Source organism: Berghia stephanieae, chromosome 4, assembly GCF_034508935.2.
Source record: "Berghia stephanieae isolate SIO BIC M18660-M18661 chromosome 4, UCSD_Bste_1.3, whole genome shotgun sequence".
Taxonomy (NCBI): Eukaryota; Metazoa; Mollusca; class Gastropoda; order Nudibranchia; family Aeolidiidae; genus Berghia; species Berghia stephanieae.
Window position 1 is genome coordinate 69309317 of NC_088363.1, and position 14357 is coordinate 69323673.

General features: G+C 38.5%; 2 protein-coding genes across 13 annotated transcripts in view; one reads left to right on the forward strand and one right to left on the reverse strand.

Moving 5' to 3' along the window:
• Window positions 1-14357, reverse strand: part of LOC144971125 (rap1 GTPase-activating protein 1-like) — a 401598-nt gene that overhangs the window by 37127 nt on the left and 350114 nt on the right. Inside the window, exon 1 of one of the 12 annotated variants that reach the window (XM_078911558.1) lies at window positions 9890-10803. The exons of the other annotated variants lie outside the window; for them this stretch is intronic. Coding sequence (XP_078767684.1) covers window positions 9890-10057 — 168 coding nt within the window. The 5' untranslated portion in view covers window positions 10058-10803. Of the gene's footprint in view, window positions 1-9889; window positions 10804-14357 lie in introns of those variants that run through there. 12 annotated transcript variants of the gene reach the window in all.
• LOC144971127 (uncharacterized) lies at window positions 6472-8994 on the forward strand. The gene is made up of 2 exons (XM_078911559.1): window positions 6472-6761; window positions 7098-8994. The coding sequence occupies exons 1-2, from the start codon at window positions 6593-6595 to the stop codon at window positions 8792-8794; spliced, it is 1866 nt and encodes a 621-aa protein (XP_078767685.1). The 5' UTR covers window positions 6472-6592; the 3' UTR covers window positions 8795-8994.

The window sequence follows — 14357 nt, forward strand, 5'->3', positions numbered from 1 at the left end:
CTGCTATTGTTCCACTCGACGGAAATACAATACACCGGCAAAAACAAGACGAAATACAATGATATTATAGGGAATGAGATTAGCGGAAGAGTAGCGTCCCTTGATTGGACGTCACCCATAGTCTGTGACGTCACCGGCGGAAAAGTTATTAGAGAGAGAACGTTATGTTGGTCGTGCGCATGCGTCTCTCGTCCTCCACAACCAACATGACGTTCTCTCTCTAATAACTTTTCCGCCGGTGCGGTGACGTCACAGACTATGGATGACGTCCAATCAAGGGACGCTACTCTTCCGCTAATCTCATTCCCTATAAGAACGGCTGTTTGTGTCGCAAGTTTGCACCTGCTCGCAATTATCAATTATCTTTCTTCGTGCTTCTATTTTTGGCATTTCACACTACAATACCTACATACTATTAGACAAACACCGCTGACACTATATGATTATCAAGACAATAATAGTGAATAAAATATAGACTTGATATTCCAAGTTTAAACTGCTCAGTTTGTAAACATGTTATGCATTTTACATTTTATCCCTGATCTCACGTCATTTCAATCGTGTACTCTAATTGACGCAAGCACGCGCGAAGAAGATAATAGCAAAACCAATAAAAACATGTGTCCCACTACAATGCAATTAATGACAAGGCGAAGACTAAATTGTTGTTACAATAACAAACCTTCTGTAATCTGTGAAAAAAAACAAACAAACAACAAAACGTTTTTAAAATTTCGGCCAGAAAACTTGTACTCCAAATATCGTTTGATTAAAATGACCCTCATCTAGTCAAAAACTCTCAAACCTGGGACTTCGGGAAGTTTATTGGCTAAAATTTTAATTACATGTATTTTTTTTCTTTAGAGTAGGACAGAAAAAAGTGCATTTGGCATAAATACTTAATTACTTTCATGGAAGGGATTAAAGCGACGTGTACATATATGCAGGCCTGACATCCGAACGCAATTATGGGCCTTGTTTAACACTGTTGTAAGGGACACTATTTTGCGTCATTTTTTGAGATTTCCGTTATAACAATGAGCCAATAATACATTGGGTTATCAGACCTGCAAATAATTGCACGTCGAATTTTAAAAAAATGAGCTTTTATATAGAGCAATATCCACTAAACGTGCTCAAAGCGCTTCACAAAGGGTCCCTGGCCAGCAGCAACATTTAACATGTAGGGCGGGACATGACACCTGTTAGGCGATATTACAATTTTTTTTCGGACAGAGACAACGCTGTTAACGGCTAGGTACTCATTTTACACCTGAGTACGGCGAGAGAATGTGAGTAAAGAGCCTTTTCCAATGACTCAACTATGCGCTGACCGAGGCCCGAACCCAGGACCTTCCGATCCGAAAGCGAGTGTCATACCATTAAACCACAAGTTAACATCAATTTGTAAAAAAAAAATACACCCGATATTTCAAAGAAGTGGGAACGTTTTACAACGTGGAGGTGGTTATAATAACGCGATCTATACACTAAAAGTTTTCTGACGAAAATGTAAAAAAAGGTTTTTGTCAGTGTATGACATAACATAATATGCATGTGACGTTCGACTACGGGTTTATCGGTCTTTTTGTGAAAAAAAATAAGCAAAATAACTAACGGGCGAGAAAAAAAGAAGGAAAGGCATGGTGAAAATACGCCCACGCTTCCGTTTAAGACGTGAGAAAAACAGAATAATTCTGGCTTCTGATCGAACAAGTTAATAAAAAATAAAGCTCAGTTAAACAGCACAGCGTCTTTACGATGTGTTTGCCGAGATATATTTACGTCACAACCATCACATCACAGTCGTCATGTTTTGATAATTTTGTTTGTGAACAAATTTTGTCAAATGACTTGAAAAGTCAACATGATAGAGAGAGAGCGAGAGATAGAGAGATAGAGAGAGAGAGAGAGAGAGATAGATAGATAGATAGAGATAGAGAGAGAGAGAGGGAGGGATATAGACAGAGAGAAAGAGAAAGAGTGAGAGAAAGTGTATGTTTGTGTGTGAAAGAGAGAGAGAGAGAGAGAGAGAGAGAGAGAGAGAGAGAGAGAGAGAGAGAGAGAGAGTGGGAGAGAGAGAGAGGGAGAGAGAGAGAAAAAAAGAAAGAGAGAGAGAGAGGGAGAGAGAGAGAGAGAGAGAGACAGAGAGAGAGAGAGGAGAGAGGCGGAGGAAGGAGATGGAGGAAAAATATAATGTGAAGATTACAGATAATTTGCTATAAAATATGATAGTTTGTAAGATTTTATACATACATCTACTGTAGAATAGACCATTTAATATGAAATGTCAGCATGTTTAACCAGTTAATTGCCGTACTCTGGAAAAAAGACACGTATTTAAAAATTTGGCTTGAAGTTTCCTCCTTCAAATATCGATCAATTTAAAGGGCCTTCATCTTGACAAAGCCACAGGTTTGAATTTTTTGTTTGTTGCCAAGATGAGGATAATTCAAATCGAATGATATTTGAAGGACGAGTTTTCTGGTCAAATGTTTAAATACATGTTTTTTTTTTCAGAGAAAGGCAGTTAACATTTTAAAACTTTTCGGCAAGATGAATGCCATTCAAATCGAGTTATATTTAAAGTTGAATAAATTAAACAAAAAACAAAAAAAGTTGTTTTCTTTCGTCAGAGCATGGCAGCCTACTTGTAGCTTTCTAACGTGACGTGATATTCTGTGATAATTTGAAAGTACAACCAATTAACGCCAACAAACAGAAAACGACGACGCCATAACAAGAATGAAAGGCTGTCAAAAGACAACGGTTCTTACGTCGTGTCTGGCACCTACAGACCCTGAACAAGAAGGGAAACTTTGAGGAGTGCTCTCAGAAGGAAACGATTTTCTTTCCATTTTGCTGCATAACATATATATATATATATGCCCATAGATTAAAATGACATGAAACCTTTCAAAGAGCCCTAAACCCAAGACCACTGAGAAATCTTTAACAAACGATAACATTTGAAGTTTTCTGGCTATCGCGAAAGGAATGCGATGGTCATATTAAAAAAAAATCAAAATTAATTTTATTTTGTTATCTTATTTATTTACTTGTTCTATTTTGGTCCCATGTGCTTATTTTTCAAGACAAAAGAATTTATTGTTTCTACAAAATATTGGAGTCATTGAGAAAGACACTTATCTTCTATTCTCTCACCGTATTCAGACCATTAACCCTCTCCTTACCAGCCATTTTCAGGATTTTCCCGAAAACTTCACACCTAACTATAACACACTATAGATTTTTTATCATTCAGACATTATAGCAGTAAAATTCTTGCAATACACAGTTTCTTTAACAAAACATGCTCTACAACACACTGTTCATTTTCTTTAAATTTTATGACGTTGGTTGTATCCTAAGGAATGTGACGATTTTCCTGTAGTTGGTAAGGAGAGGGTTAACGGCGTTGTCTCTGTCGGAAGTTATTTTTTTTGTAATAACGCCTAACAATCAAGTCTCATCCTACATGTTAAGTGTTGCAGTTGGCTTGGAATCCTTTATAAAGTGTTTTGAGCAAGTTTAGAGGATATCGCGCTATATAAATGGTCAAGATACGCCGCCCATTTTTCTTAAAAACACTCAGCACAATGACAAAATACTTTTTTTTTTCATTTTGGCTTGAAAACTTTTACTTTATATACCGACAGATTAATCCGTTAACTGCCGTACTCTGGAAAAACTCGTATTTAAAAATCTGGCCAGAAAACTCGTCCTTCAAATATCGGTCGATTGTTTGTTGTTTGTTTTTACGGGTTTTCCCGCTTGCAACGCATTAAGGTCATATCAGCGTCAGTAAAAAGGAAGAAAATGGCATTGCAAAAAGTTCCAGGATTACAATTAAATCACAGAAGGAAAGATGAGACAAATGGCTATTGGTTCAAATAGGTAATAGATGTAGATTCCAAGAGCTACTTAGTTTGAGATCACCTAAAAGTCTCATCCAGACACAGGCACAGTTCCCCACTAAGAGGAATATACTCAAATGTTCACAAATCATTTATAATACGTAAACAAAACATAATGCAGTGCATTGCTTAATCTGTCGGGATAGGAAGTAATACATTTGACTGTTTCTCTCTCTCAACCAGAGCCAGGACAAAGCCAAATAATCTCATTCCAAGACAAAGACAGAGAGTAAGTTGGAAAACAGGTAAAGATGATAGAAGACACAGTAAGTACCTCCCTGCCCACTTTGGGAGGTCAGGAACCACATCCAGAAATATCGATCGATTTAAATGACCCTCATCTTGGCAAAACACTCACAAACTACAACTTCCCGAATTGATATTGCATGTATCAAAAATATATTCCATGCATGAGCGCTTTATGACATTCATCTTTCAATGGTCTACAATGTGCATTTAAAATATAAGACTGCACATGCAGTGGTTCATGCGCATTTAAATTATTTTCGAACAAAAACATTGTTTTATGTTAGGGGAGAACTTCAAAATTTTAAGCCAACTTCAAATAGGTGGATGTAAAAAGCCAGAAACAGCCAGCCAGTGCATGTAGTGCGTTTAGACCGGTTCCCAAGCTCGTTTTATGTTCGAATTGTGCCGGGCGCGCAATCGATTTCACCACCGATACTACGTCTCCTTTGTAATTCAACATTTTATCCTTTCAGCAATCATCTGAAAGCGGGATAAACCTAATGCTTATCATTTAGATAAAATCCCGAATTGAGCTTTTATCTTTTTTTATACAGCGCAATATCCACTAAACGTGCTCAAAGCGCTTTACAAGGGGGGTAGGACGGGACATGACGCCTGTTACGCGATATTATTACAATTTTTTTTCGGACAGAGACAACGCTGTTAACGGCCAGGTACTCATTTTACACCTGAGTACGGTGAGAAAATGTGAGTTAAGAGCCTTCTCCAAGGACTCAACAAACTATGCGCCGAGCGAGGCTCGAACCTAGGACCTTCCGATCCGAAAGCGAATGTCATACCACAAGACCATACAGCCGCATCATACTGGTGGTGGTAGGGGGGGGGGGGAGGGGGTCCCGATGGCTCAGTTGGTAGAGCACTCGCTTAACACGCAAAGGGATTGAGATCGATTGCGGTTGAAGTCAAGATTTATTTTCTGACACCCTCCTCCCTGCCATGTCCATCCACCAGTGATTGGGTGGGTAGCTGGATCTGGTAGATCTGGTAGAGAGTACTTTGCGATAGATTAGCGTTCAATCAAAAGGGTGACAAGTAATTGCTATTGTCCGTTTCACGCTACAGAAACCGGGATAAACTTTGCCTCTTAAATATCTACTAATTAGTACTCTTTGAGTTGTAATAAATAACTTATTAAGGAGTTTATTATGTGTTCTAAGCTTACATCGCCATAAAAAACACGATATTTTGAAGTCCTAGGATGGGAGTTACTGATAAGATGAGGATATTGTATTTCATCGATTTAGTTTGATGGACGATTTTTCAGGCCAAAAGCTATCAATGTGCTTCAGAAGTTCATTATGTGTTTTAAGCAAAGCTTTAAAAACACCTTAAATTTCGTTTTTTTTTAAAGTCCCAGGTTTGAGCGCTAGTAATAAGATGAGGATAATTTTAATCCATCAATATAATTTGAAGGACGAGTTTTCTGACCAAAATGTATTGATTTGTTTATTTAAGAAGTTCATTTTGTATTCTAAGCTAAGCTTCAAACACCTGAAATTCGTTATTTTGAAGTCCCAGTTTTGGGAGCTTAGGCAAGAAGAAGATCATTTTAATCCATCGGTATAATTTGAGGGACGAGTTTTCTGGCCTAGATTACGTTAAAGTATTTTCTTTTCAGACCAAAGAAATCTTGTCGTGGCCGAAGTTGACAAGACTATTTTCGTTTCTCGGAGACGTAAATGAATAGAATGACACAGTTACATGGGAATGTAAGACGACCGCCTGTCTGTGTCCCGGATCAACTGCTATAAAGTTACACCAATAGTCTTACGGTTCATGGCAATTCCAGTCTACGTACCCTAACCAGTTTTTCAATCAATCTCTGGAGGCTTTCAACCCCCCCCCCCCCACCCCAAAGAAAATAAAACCAAAAAAGACCCCCGCCCCCCCCCCCCAAAAAAAAACAAAACAAAACAAAAAAAAAAAAAAAAAAAAAAAAAAAAAAAAAAAAAAAAAAAACACACCATTAAAATGCTGTGCCTCTTGTAGATCCAAAAGCGTCAGGGAAATTCCACACCCTCAGGGTGTGGAATTTCCCGGTTCCACTTTGGAAGGAATTTTGTGATCAAAATCCTATGGGAATGGTTTTATTTCACTTATGAGAGGCCCTAGATCATGTCATGTGAATAGTGTAGTCATTATCCATGTTTTTTGCATTGGGGCAATTCCACACCAATGGGGTGTGGAAATGCCCCGACATATTTTGCTGTTGTTTTTCGCAGAATAGCACATCACCCAACAGTCTTGGAAGTGTGTAGCCTATTATATATATATATATGTTTGAGCAATAAGTGAATAAGCTTGATTATGGGTCTGCATGTTAGGCCAATGCTTTAGCTGGATCTAGATCTAGAAGTAATTTCTCTTGTTCATTTTCTTTTTCTTTCAAGAGAGACTGACTAATCATGGTGAGGAATTATAAGAGGAAGACAGTGGCGTACAACCATGCAGACATGGAGAAAGCGGTCAATCTCGTTACATCTGGAGAGATGGGATATAAACGTGCTGCCAAGTTGTACAACCTTAATTGGGGGACAGTCCGTGACCATGTCAAGAAACGCTACAGCAGAATGGGTAAGTCTGTTCCTCATGTGAAAAAGCCGGCAATTTTCTCTTTCTTATTCTAGGTTTGTCTGTTTCTTCTTTCACCTCTTCCACTTCTTTTCGTCTTCCTCTTCATTAAAATTATTATTAATAATTAGGTTCTTTTTAAAGGCTTTTTTTAACCTTGTAGTTCTCTGACCAAAATATGCACTTTGATGAACCGAAATCCTCCTGACAACATAGAAATACACAACTCATTGTCATGTCAATGTTTGTTGTTGCTGTTGTTATTTTTTGCTACATAGGTGGACCTGGATAGTGCTAACCACCTCACCTTTTTTCTTTTTCTTTTTCTGTTTTTCTTAGGGGCCGGAAGACCAACCAACCTGACTAAAAGTGAGGAAGACGAGATTGCCACTTCCCTAAAACTCCTTTCCAAGTGGGGATTTGGACTGACGAGGGCAGAAATCCAAGAAGTAGTTGGAGACTACATCAAGACCATAGGTCGGGATACTCAATTTGTGGATGGTGTGCCTGGTGTTGACTGGCTGGACTGCTTTTTTAAGCGCCACCCGGAGCTTACCCTGAGGCTACCTGAACAACTGAAAGCGGCTCGTGCGAAGTCATCAGCCAACAAGACAGTTTATGATGAGTGGTTTAAGTTGTTGGGGGATGTTCTCAGGGAAAATGATCTCATGGGAAAACCGGAGAGAATATACAACGTTGATGAAAGTGGGTTCCCACTAGACCCCAAGCGCATCAAAGTCATCACGGAGAGGGGCATTTCCCATCTCTTCAGGCTTATCGGTGGGTCAGGCAGAGAAAACATCACTGTACAGGGATGTGCGAGGGCTGATGGACTAATGCTTCCCCCTTACATCCTTTACTCTGCCAAAAATCTCAGGTCCAAATGGACAGAAAATGGACCCGAAGGAGCAAAATACAACGCAAATGAAAACGGGTGGATGGACATGGTTTGCTTCCATGACTGGTTTTGTTCCTTCTTCCTGCCAAGCTTGCCCCCAGAGAGACCAGTGGTCGTGATTTTTGATGGACACGCTTCACATATCAACTTTGAAACAATTAAAGAGGCGGTGAAAAACCAGATTGTGTTACTTAAACTACCATCAAACACCACACATGTGCTACAGCCCCTCGACGTCGGCGTATACGGCCCGGCAAAAACCAAATGGGAGAAGATACTTGTGTCTTTCTCGAGACAAAATCTCGGGGTCCCACTCTCAAAAGAGCTCTTCCCCTCTCTCCTGAAAAGCCTGTGGGAGTCAGAGGCAATGCGGCCAGAAAACGTGAAGGCGGGTTTCAAATCATGCGGCGTCATGCCATTTGACCCATCACAGGTTTCACCATCACACTACCAGTCGGCTGAGATCTTTGATCGTCCTTTTCAAGATGCGCCCTCCCCCTCCAAAGCTACTCCATCCCCAACCCCCTCAGTCCCATCCTCTGATGTTGCCTCACTGTTTACTTCCTGCCAGAATGCCGTCTCCCCGCCCAATGCTTCAAGTTCTGCTGCCGTCTCCCCGCCCAATGCTTCAAGTTCTGTTGCCGTCTCCCCGCCCAATGCTTCAAGTTCTGCTGCTGTCTCCCCGCCCAATGCTTCATTTTCACAGCATAACTCCATCAGACACTATTTTCTTGCCAGATTGACTCCCATGATCAAGAAACCAACATCAGACAATGGGGTCAACAGACAGAGGGCAGTCAAGAGGCAGTTTGGTGAAAGCCTTACATCAGAGGAATGTATCACCAGACTGCTGGCAGAGGAAGAAGAGAAAGCGGCAAAGAAGGCAAAAGGAAAGGGCAAAGGGAAGGGGAAGGGAAAAAGCACAGGAAATAAGTCTGCTGCTGCTGCTTTTCCTCCTCCTCCTCCTCCAAATGACAACAGTGACAGTGACAATGACCTTGAAAATGAACAGCCTACTCTACAACAAAGACCAAACAGTGACACAGACAGTGACTACACCGACAGTGACAATGACCCTGACTATGTCCCTCGACAAACATCAAGAGTGAACAGAAATTTGTTTGAAATTGATTTGTAGTTGTAGTTTCTTTTCATCACATGGCCTACTGTTCTCATCATAATCATAGTAATGTACAAAGATTGTTGTGCTCATTTCAGGTGTAATTTCTTGTTTCTGTTTGTTTAATTCTGGTTTTTCACAGTTTTTACATGTCTATCATGACGGGTGTGGAATTGCCCCGAAAGAGTGGAAATGTTAATAAATAGTAAAAATTGAAACTGTGAAGTATTGTTACTTTTTTGTCTATTATTTGTACAGAATCTAAGTTTGAATGGCTGTGGGATATTTGTGCCCCGTTTGTGTGATCACCTCATCAATAGAAACGTTCTGACACCCAACTTAAAAAGTTGGGTGTGGAATTCCCCCATCTTACCCTACATATAGACTCTTATGTAATCAGACACGGTTAAATTCGCATCAGGGTTATTATTATTATTATTTATATTTTTGGTGAACTTTTTAGTCCACACGGGTTGGTAGATGATTTTTTAGTTAAAGTAGGTATTCTATGGAACACTAGCATCTCATCCAAAGGGTATGAAGCAATCGTCAATTTTCGATAGTTACTACGGGAACCGAGATAAATTTTTGGCTCCAAAGTCCTCGTGAGTCAAAAAAATTCATTTCTGAAAGTGACACGGAGCACGACTGCGAAGGAAGGGGGAAAATCATGTACCGTAATACAAGTTAACCTTAATAGCTAGGTAGATTGTTATTTGAGAAAGAGACTTTCCTCATACAACTACAAAATATGGGAGTGCACTTACGAAAGTTTGGATCGTTAGATATGGACGAAGAAGAAATTGGTATATTTCATAGCTATCAACTAGATGTCTGTCGTAACTAGATCGCATTCGGTAAGAATGCGTAAATATAGCAAATCAAATTGGGATGATGATAAAACCGTGACAGCTCTTGTGAGTTAAATTGTAATACAAAGGTGAGTTACTATTTTACATAAACCATTGCTGGGTATGAAACTTGTGTGAGAAAACAAAATAAATACTATAAAACAGACAACATGATTTTAATAACATCAATCAGTTTTATGTACCGAAGGACCCTAATAAACACAGTTTTATGACAATAATTAGGGTATTAATAAAATCTCACCGACGGTGCAGAAAATACTTCGACGTAGCCTTCGTCCACATCGTCCGGCTCGTAATTTGTATCGGAAGGATCACCATGGAACGAGTCAGGAAATGTTTCGGCCGAACACAACACCATCCTCTTCAGCAGCCTCGCCTTGGCCATGTTCACTGATAGCAAACTACGCATTTTAAATACGATTGTGTTGATCCACAAGTAACAAGCTTTTGTTAAACTTAATCGGATGGAAAGTCAAGTTGGTCAACTTTTTTATCGCCTCGAATGAAACAGGTAACACACAGGCAATAAGGTAAAACAAAGCTAAACAATAAATAACAACATGATTTGTAACACTGACAAATTCACGGTGTCTTTTCGAGTATCAGATGTCACAACAGAATAGCAATGCCCTCCTAACCACCAATGACCACGTCACCACCATCAGTAGAAATGATAAAAGATGCTTTTTACAGGGCCATTTTAATCAACACCAATAGTGTCCATGAATTTAATTTTTTTAAAACAAAATAAATTCAAACTAATCCTCGGCGAATCGTGTTTTATTGACGCACGCAGGTTAAGACATTTAACAGATAATAGTCTAAATAGTCTAGTTATCGCCAACTATTAGTATAATATCCTTGTCGTTATGTCAAACAACGGGATAATGTAGTCGGACACCAGTACGGAAATTGGAGATTAATCTTATTATTTCAATAAGCAGGAATCTAAATGAGATCAAAGACGAATTATTTCCACTAATCACATTCCCGACCTTAGCACCATTTTTTTCTTTCCTAGTCTACAAAAAAAATTACGTCTGGTTTCAGGGAGTTAGCGTACCCGGACGGGTGAAATTTTATCATTCTAAAATTTGTTGTTTTTTATCAATCTTAAAACGGCTGGTATGAAACTGAAGAGTTAAAACTATGCACTTAAATCAAAAGCTGACATGCTCTTTTAAATGTGTGACTGGGACATCGGCGATGTCATCGAAGTGAGCTCGCGGCTTTGCAGACAAAGCGATGACAGTAGGACGCGAGTTCTTTGACGTATCGACTCCAATCCTTTCACGGACGTTAGATAGAAAGACAGTTCCCCCCCCACCCCCCCCCCACCCCCCCACCGGCAGGTGTATATATCTGCTATGTGTGAAAGAATGTGCGTGTGTGTAATATATATATATATATATATATATATATATATATATATATATATATATATAATGAGATAGATAGATAGATATAGAGAGTGTGTGTGTGTGTGTGTGTGAGAGAGAGAGAGAGAGAGAGAGAGAGAGAGAGAGAGAGAGAGAGAGAGAGAAAGAGAGAAAATGGAGATAGTACGGGAGAGACCCCCTCTCCCAATAATTGGGTAGCTGAGTCTATAAGTTATACCTGGAAAATACTTTGCTATAGACTATCGTCCTATCCAAAGGAGAGCAAGAAACTCTGGCTCCATGAGCCGAATGTTTCTGAGGGGTTACTTTATTTTATTAGATTATATAATATGAACATTCAGGAAGAGTGGTTAAATCAGACCATAGTTGGATAATAAAGGAATAACGCTTGACACTTTATATCCTCTGATGTATGTTGGACAATGAGAACAGTACAGAACAAAATGGATACGACCATTTTGATAGACTCCCTGAATTAAAACAATATGAGGAATCTAATTATTTGTTCTCTTTATGTTGAGAAAAAAAAGTATAATGCTCAAGCGAATGAAGGATATGAAGAGTATTATAAGTGATGTACTTATGTTCATATTGGAGATTTTTTTTCATATCTAAGTTCTGAATGAGGGAAAGTGAAAAAAGATTGATATTGGGATTTTTATTCCAAAAAGACTTTTGTAAAATCTTCTTGACAACCATAACTGCTGGGTTTTTTTCTTTCTTACACTCTTGTTGTTACCGACAGATCTTAAAAACGACACCATACATTTTTTTAAAGACCCAAATTTTACGCATGGCATTGCAGTTTCTGTGTGGGAGGATAACATATGACCAATTCCCAACAAAATACCATCATCTAAAAGAAAACTCTTTGACTTAACACAGCATACCATGTTTATTACTCACAGAGAAATGAAATATCGTTATTTTGAACTATGTTTGTTGCTGATAAAGAATAACGCAGAAATGCAATTATTTTTAGAATATTCACGATTTAGTATTGTCATCTCTTATCTGATTGGACTGTATTAATAGAAACACAACTCGTCACGCAAAGACTATTCGCCTCGCCATTTTAATTGTGAGGGGAAGTCCCTTGATTGCTTAACTTTTTACTATTTTAGACAGTCATACTGTATGTCACTCTGACTGTTCAATGTATGTCAGGTGTCACGCCTAACAGATCAATCGTATGAATGGGAAAATCAGCTCTGTTATTGTGACACACGTTATCATAAAAAAATTCTAAATCAAGTCTTCATCATCATTTATGATGAAGCTGGTAGTAGTAGTAGTAGTAGTAGTAGTAGTAGTAGTAGTAGTAGTAGTAGTAGTAGTAGTAGTAGTAGTAGTAGTGGTAGTAGTAGTAGTAGTAGTAGAGTAGTAGTAGTAGTAGTAGTAGTATAGTATAGTAGTAATAGTAGTAGTAGTACTAGTAGTAGTAGTAGTAGTAGTGTAGTAGATAGTAGTAGTAGTAGTAGTAGTAGTAGTAGTAGTAGTAGTAGTAGTAGTAGTAGTAGTAGTAGTAGTAGTAGTAGCAGAATTAATGCCAGTGGTAGTTGTTGGTCATGATGGATGACACTCGCCTTCGGATTGGAAGCTCCTGGGTTCGAGTCCCACTTTGAGCGGCGCAGTGTTGAGTCCTTGGAAAACACCCTTTACTCACATTCTCTCACCGCACTCAAGTGTAAAACGAGTACCTGGCCTTAAACAGCTTGTCTCTTTCGAAAAAAATATAATATCGTCTAACAGGCGTCATGTCTCCTTCTACATATTAAGCTGTTGGCTAGGAACCCCCATGTAAAGCGCTCTGATGGCGGTATTAGGATATTACGCTATATACAATCTCAAGTTAAAAAACCCCAACAACAATGATATGCTCTATTGAGGAAAATAGATAAAGGCGCCGAGGAATGTCATTTCTTCGGAATCTCGTGGCGACCCATCCACATCACCACACGTTCCAATGGGCTGTCCCAACGTGCCAAAGCACACTGTGTGCACTGATTATCAGATATATATTGGGAGAGATATGTTGTCGAAGGTAGTATGTAAAGTAAGATGATGTCGCCGACTTGTCAATAATCTCCTTAACTCTCTCTTTACCAGCTATTTTCAGGATTTTCCCCAAAACGTAACACCCAAAGTAACACAAAAATATATTTTTTATCACTCAAACACAATAGCAGTACTTTCTTGCGATAAACAATTCCACTGTTCATTTTCTTTAAATATTATGATGTTCAAACGAAATTTGAATAAGAAAAATGTTGGTTGTATCGTTACGAATGTGACGATTTTCCTATAGTTGGTAAGGAGAGGGTTAACCAGTTGACTGCCATACTCTGGAAAAACTCGTATTTAAAAATTAAAAAATTAAACTTTTTAGGAGTTTTTTTTTACTACAAAATCACCGTTTCCGGACGCAATGTCCCATGTTTGTTAGTTTTTGCCAAGACGAGGCAGGGTCACTTAAATCAATCGATATATTATTTGTAGGATGAGTTTTCTAGCATAACATTTAGATACCGTTTTTTCCAGAGTACTGCAGTAAACTGGTTAACTAAAACCATCCATTTCTTCTGGACTATCCACGAATATATTATGTGCGTGTCATCAACCTACCCGCAAATTATTGTGGACCCTTTTTTTGTTTTACTTAGCAACAAAATTATAATAATGAGCCTTTAACACGTCTATAATTTTTAATTTACGTCAAACAAGATAAATACAGACTTGTTATGAAGACATCTTCTTGCATCCAGGAACGTCTGAGAGCTATCCGTGTTAATATCCGATTATCTGGCTTCATAATTATCTCCGATTAACTATGTAATTGACAACGCGCGTTCAATTGTGAAATTGTAAGGATAATGGAATTGTACTCCGTTGTTTTCCTCCTTCAACAGCTCTTATCAAAATGTTAAGAAGCTGATCGATAAATTCTCCATCAATTCACAAACTGTTTTAACCTCAAAAATGTCATGTAACCAAAAATAAATATAGAATACTGAATAGATAGAAAAAAATGAATTTAATTCGAATTAAAAAACAACAACAATTATTTAAAGTTTGAACTTCATATAGATCGACGTTCACATATTTGCAGGTCTGAGAAACGAATACAATTTATGGGTTTGATTTAACATTGTTGTAATAGACAATATTTTGCGTTGGTTTGAGAGTATTTCCATTAGAACAATGCGCACATAACAATTTGGGTTATTAGACCTGCAAGTAAGTTCTCGTCCATCTCGATTACTCAGTCAAGCACTGGCAAAGAGAGTGGTATCGAGCTCAGATATTGAT

Bases quoted from the DNA above. Each gene is read 5' to 3' on its own strand.
- LOC144971127 (XM_078911559.1), top strand. From the start codon at position 6,593: ATGGTGAGGAATTATAAGAGGAAGACAGTGGCGTACAACCATGCAGAC. The intron at 6,762-7,097 runs GTAAGTCTGTTC...TGTTTTTCTTAG, and splicing joins GAAACGCTACAGCAGAATGG to GGGCCGGAAGACCAACCAAC.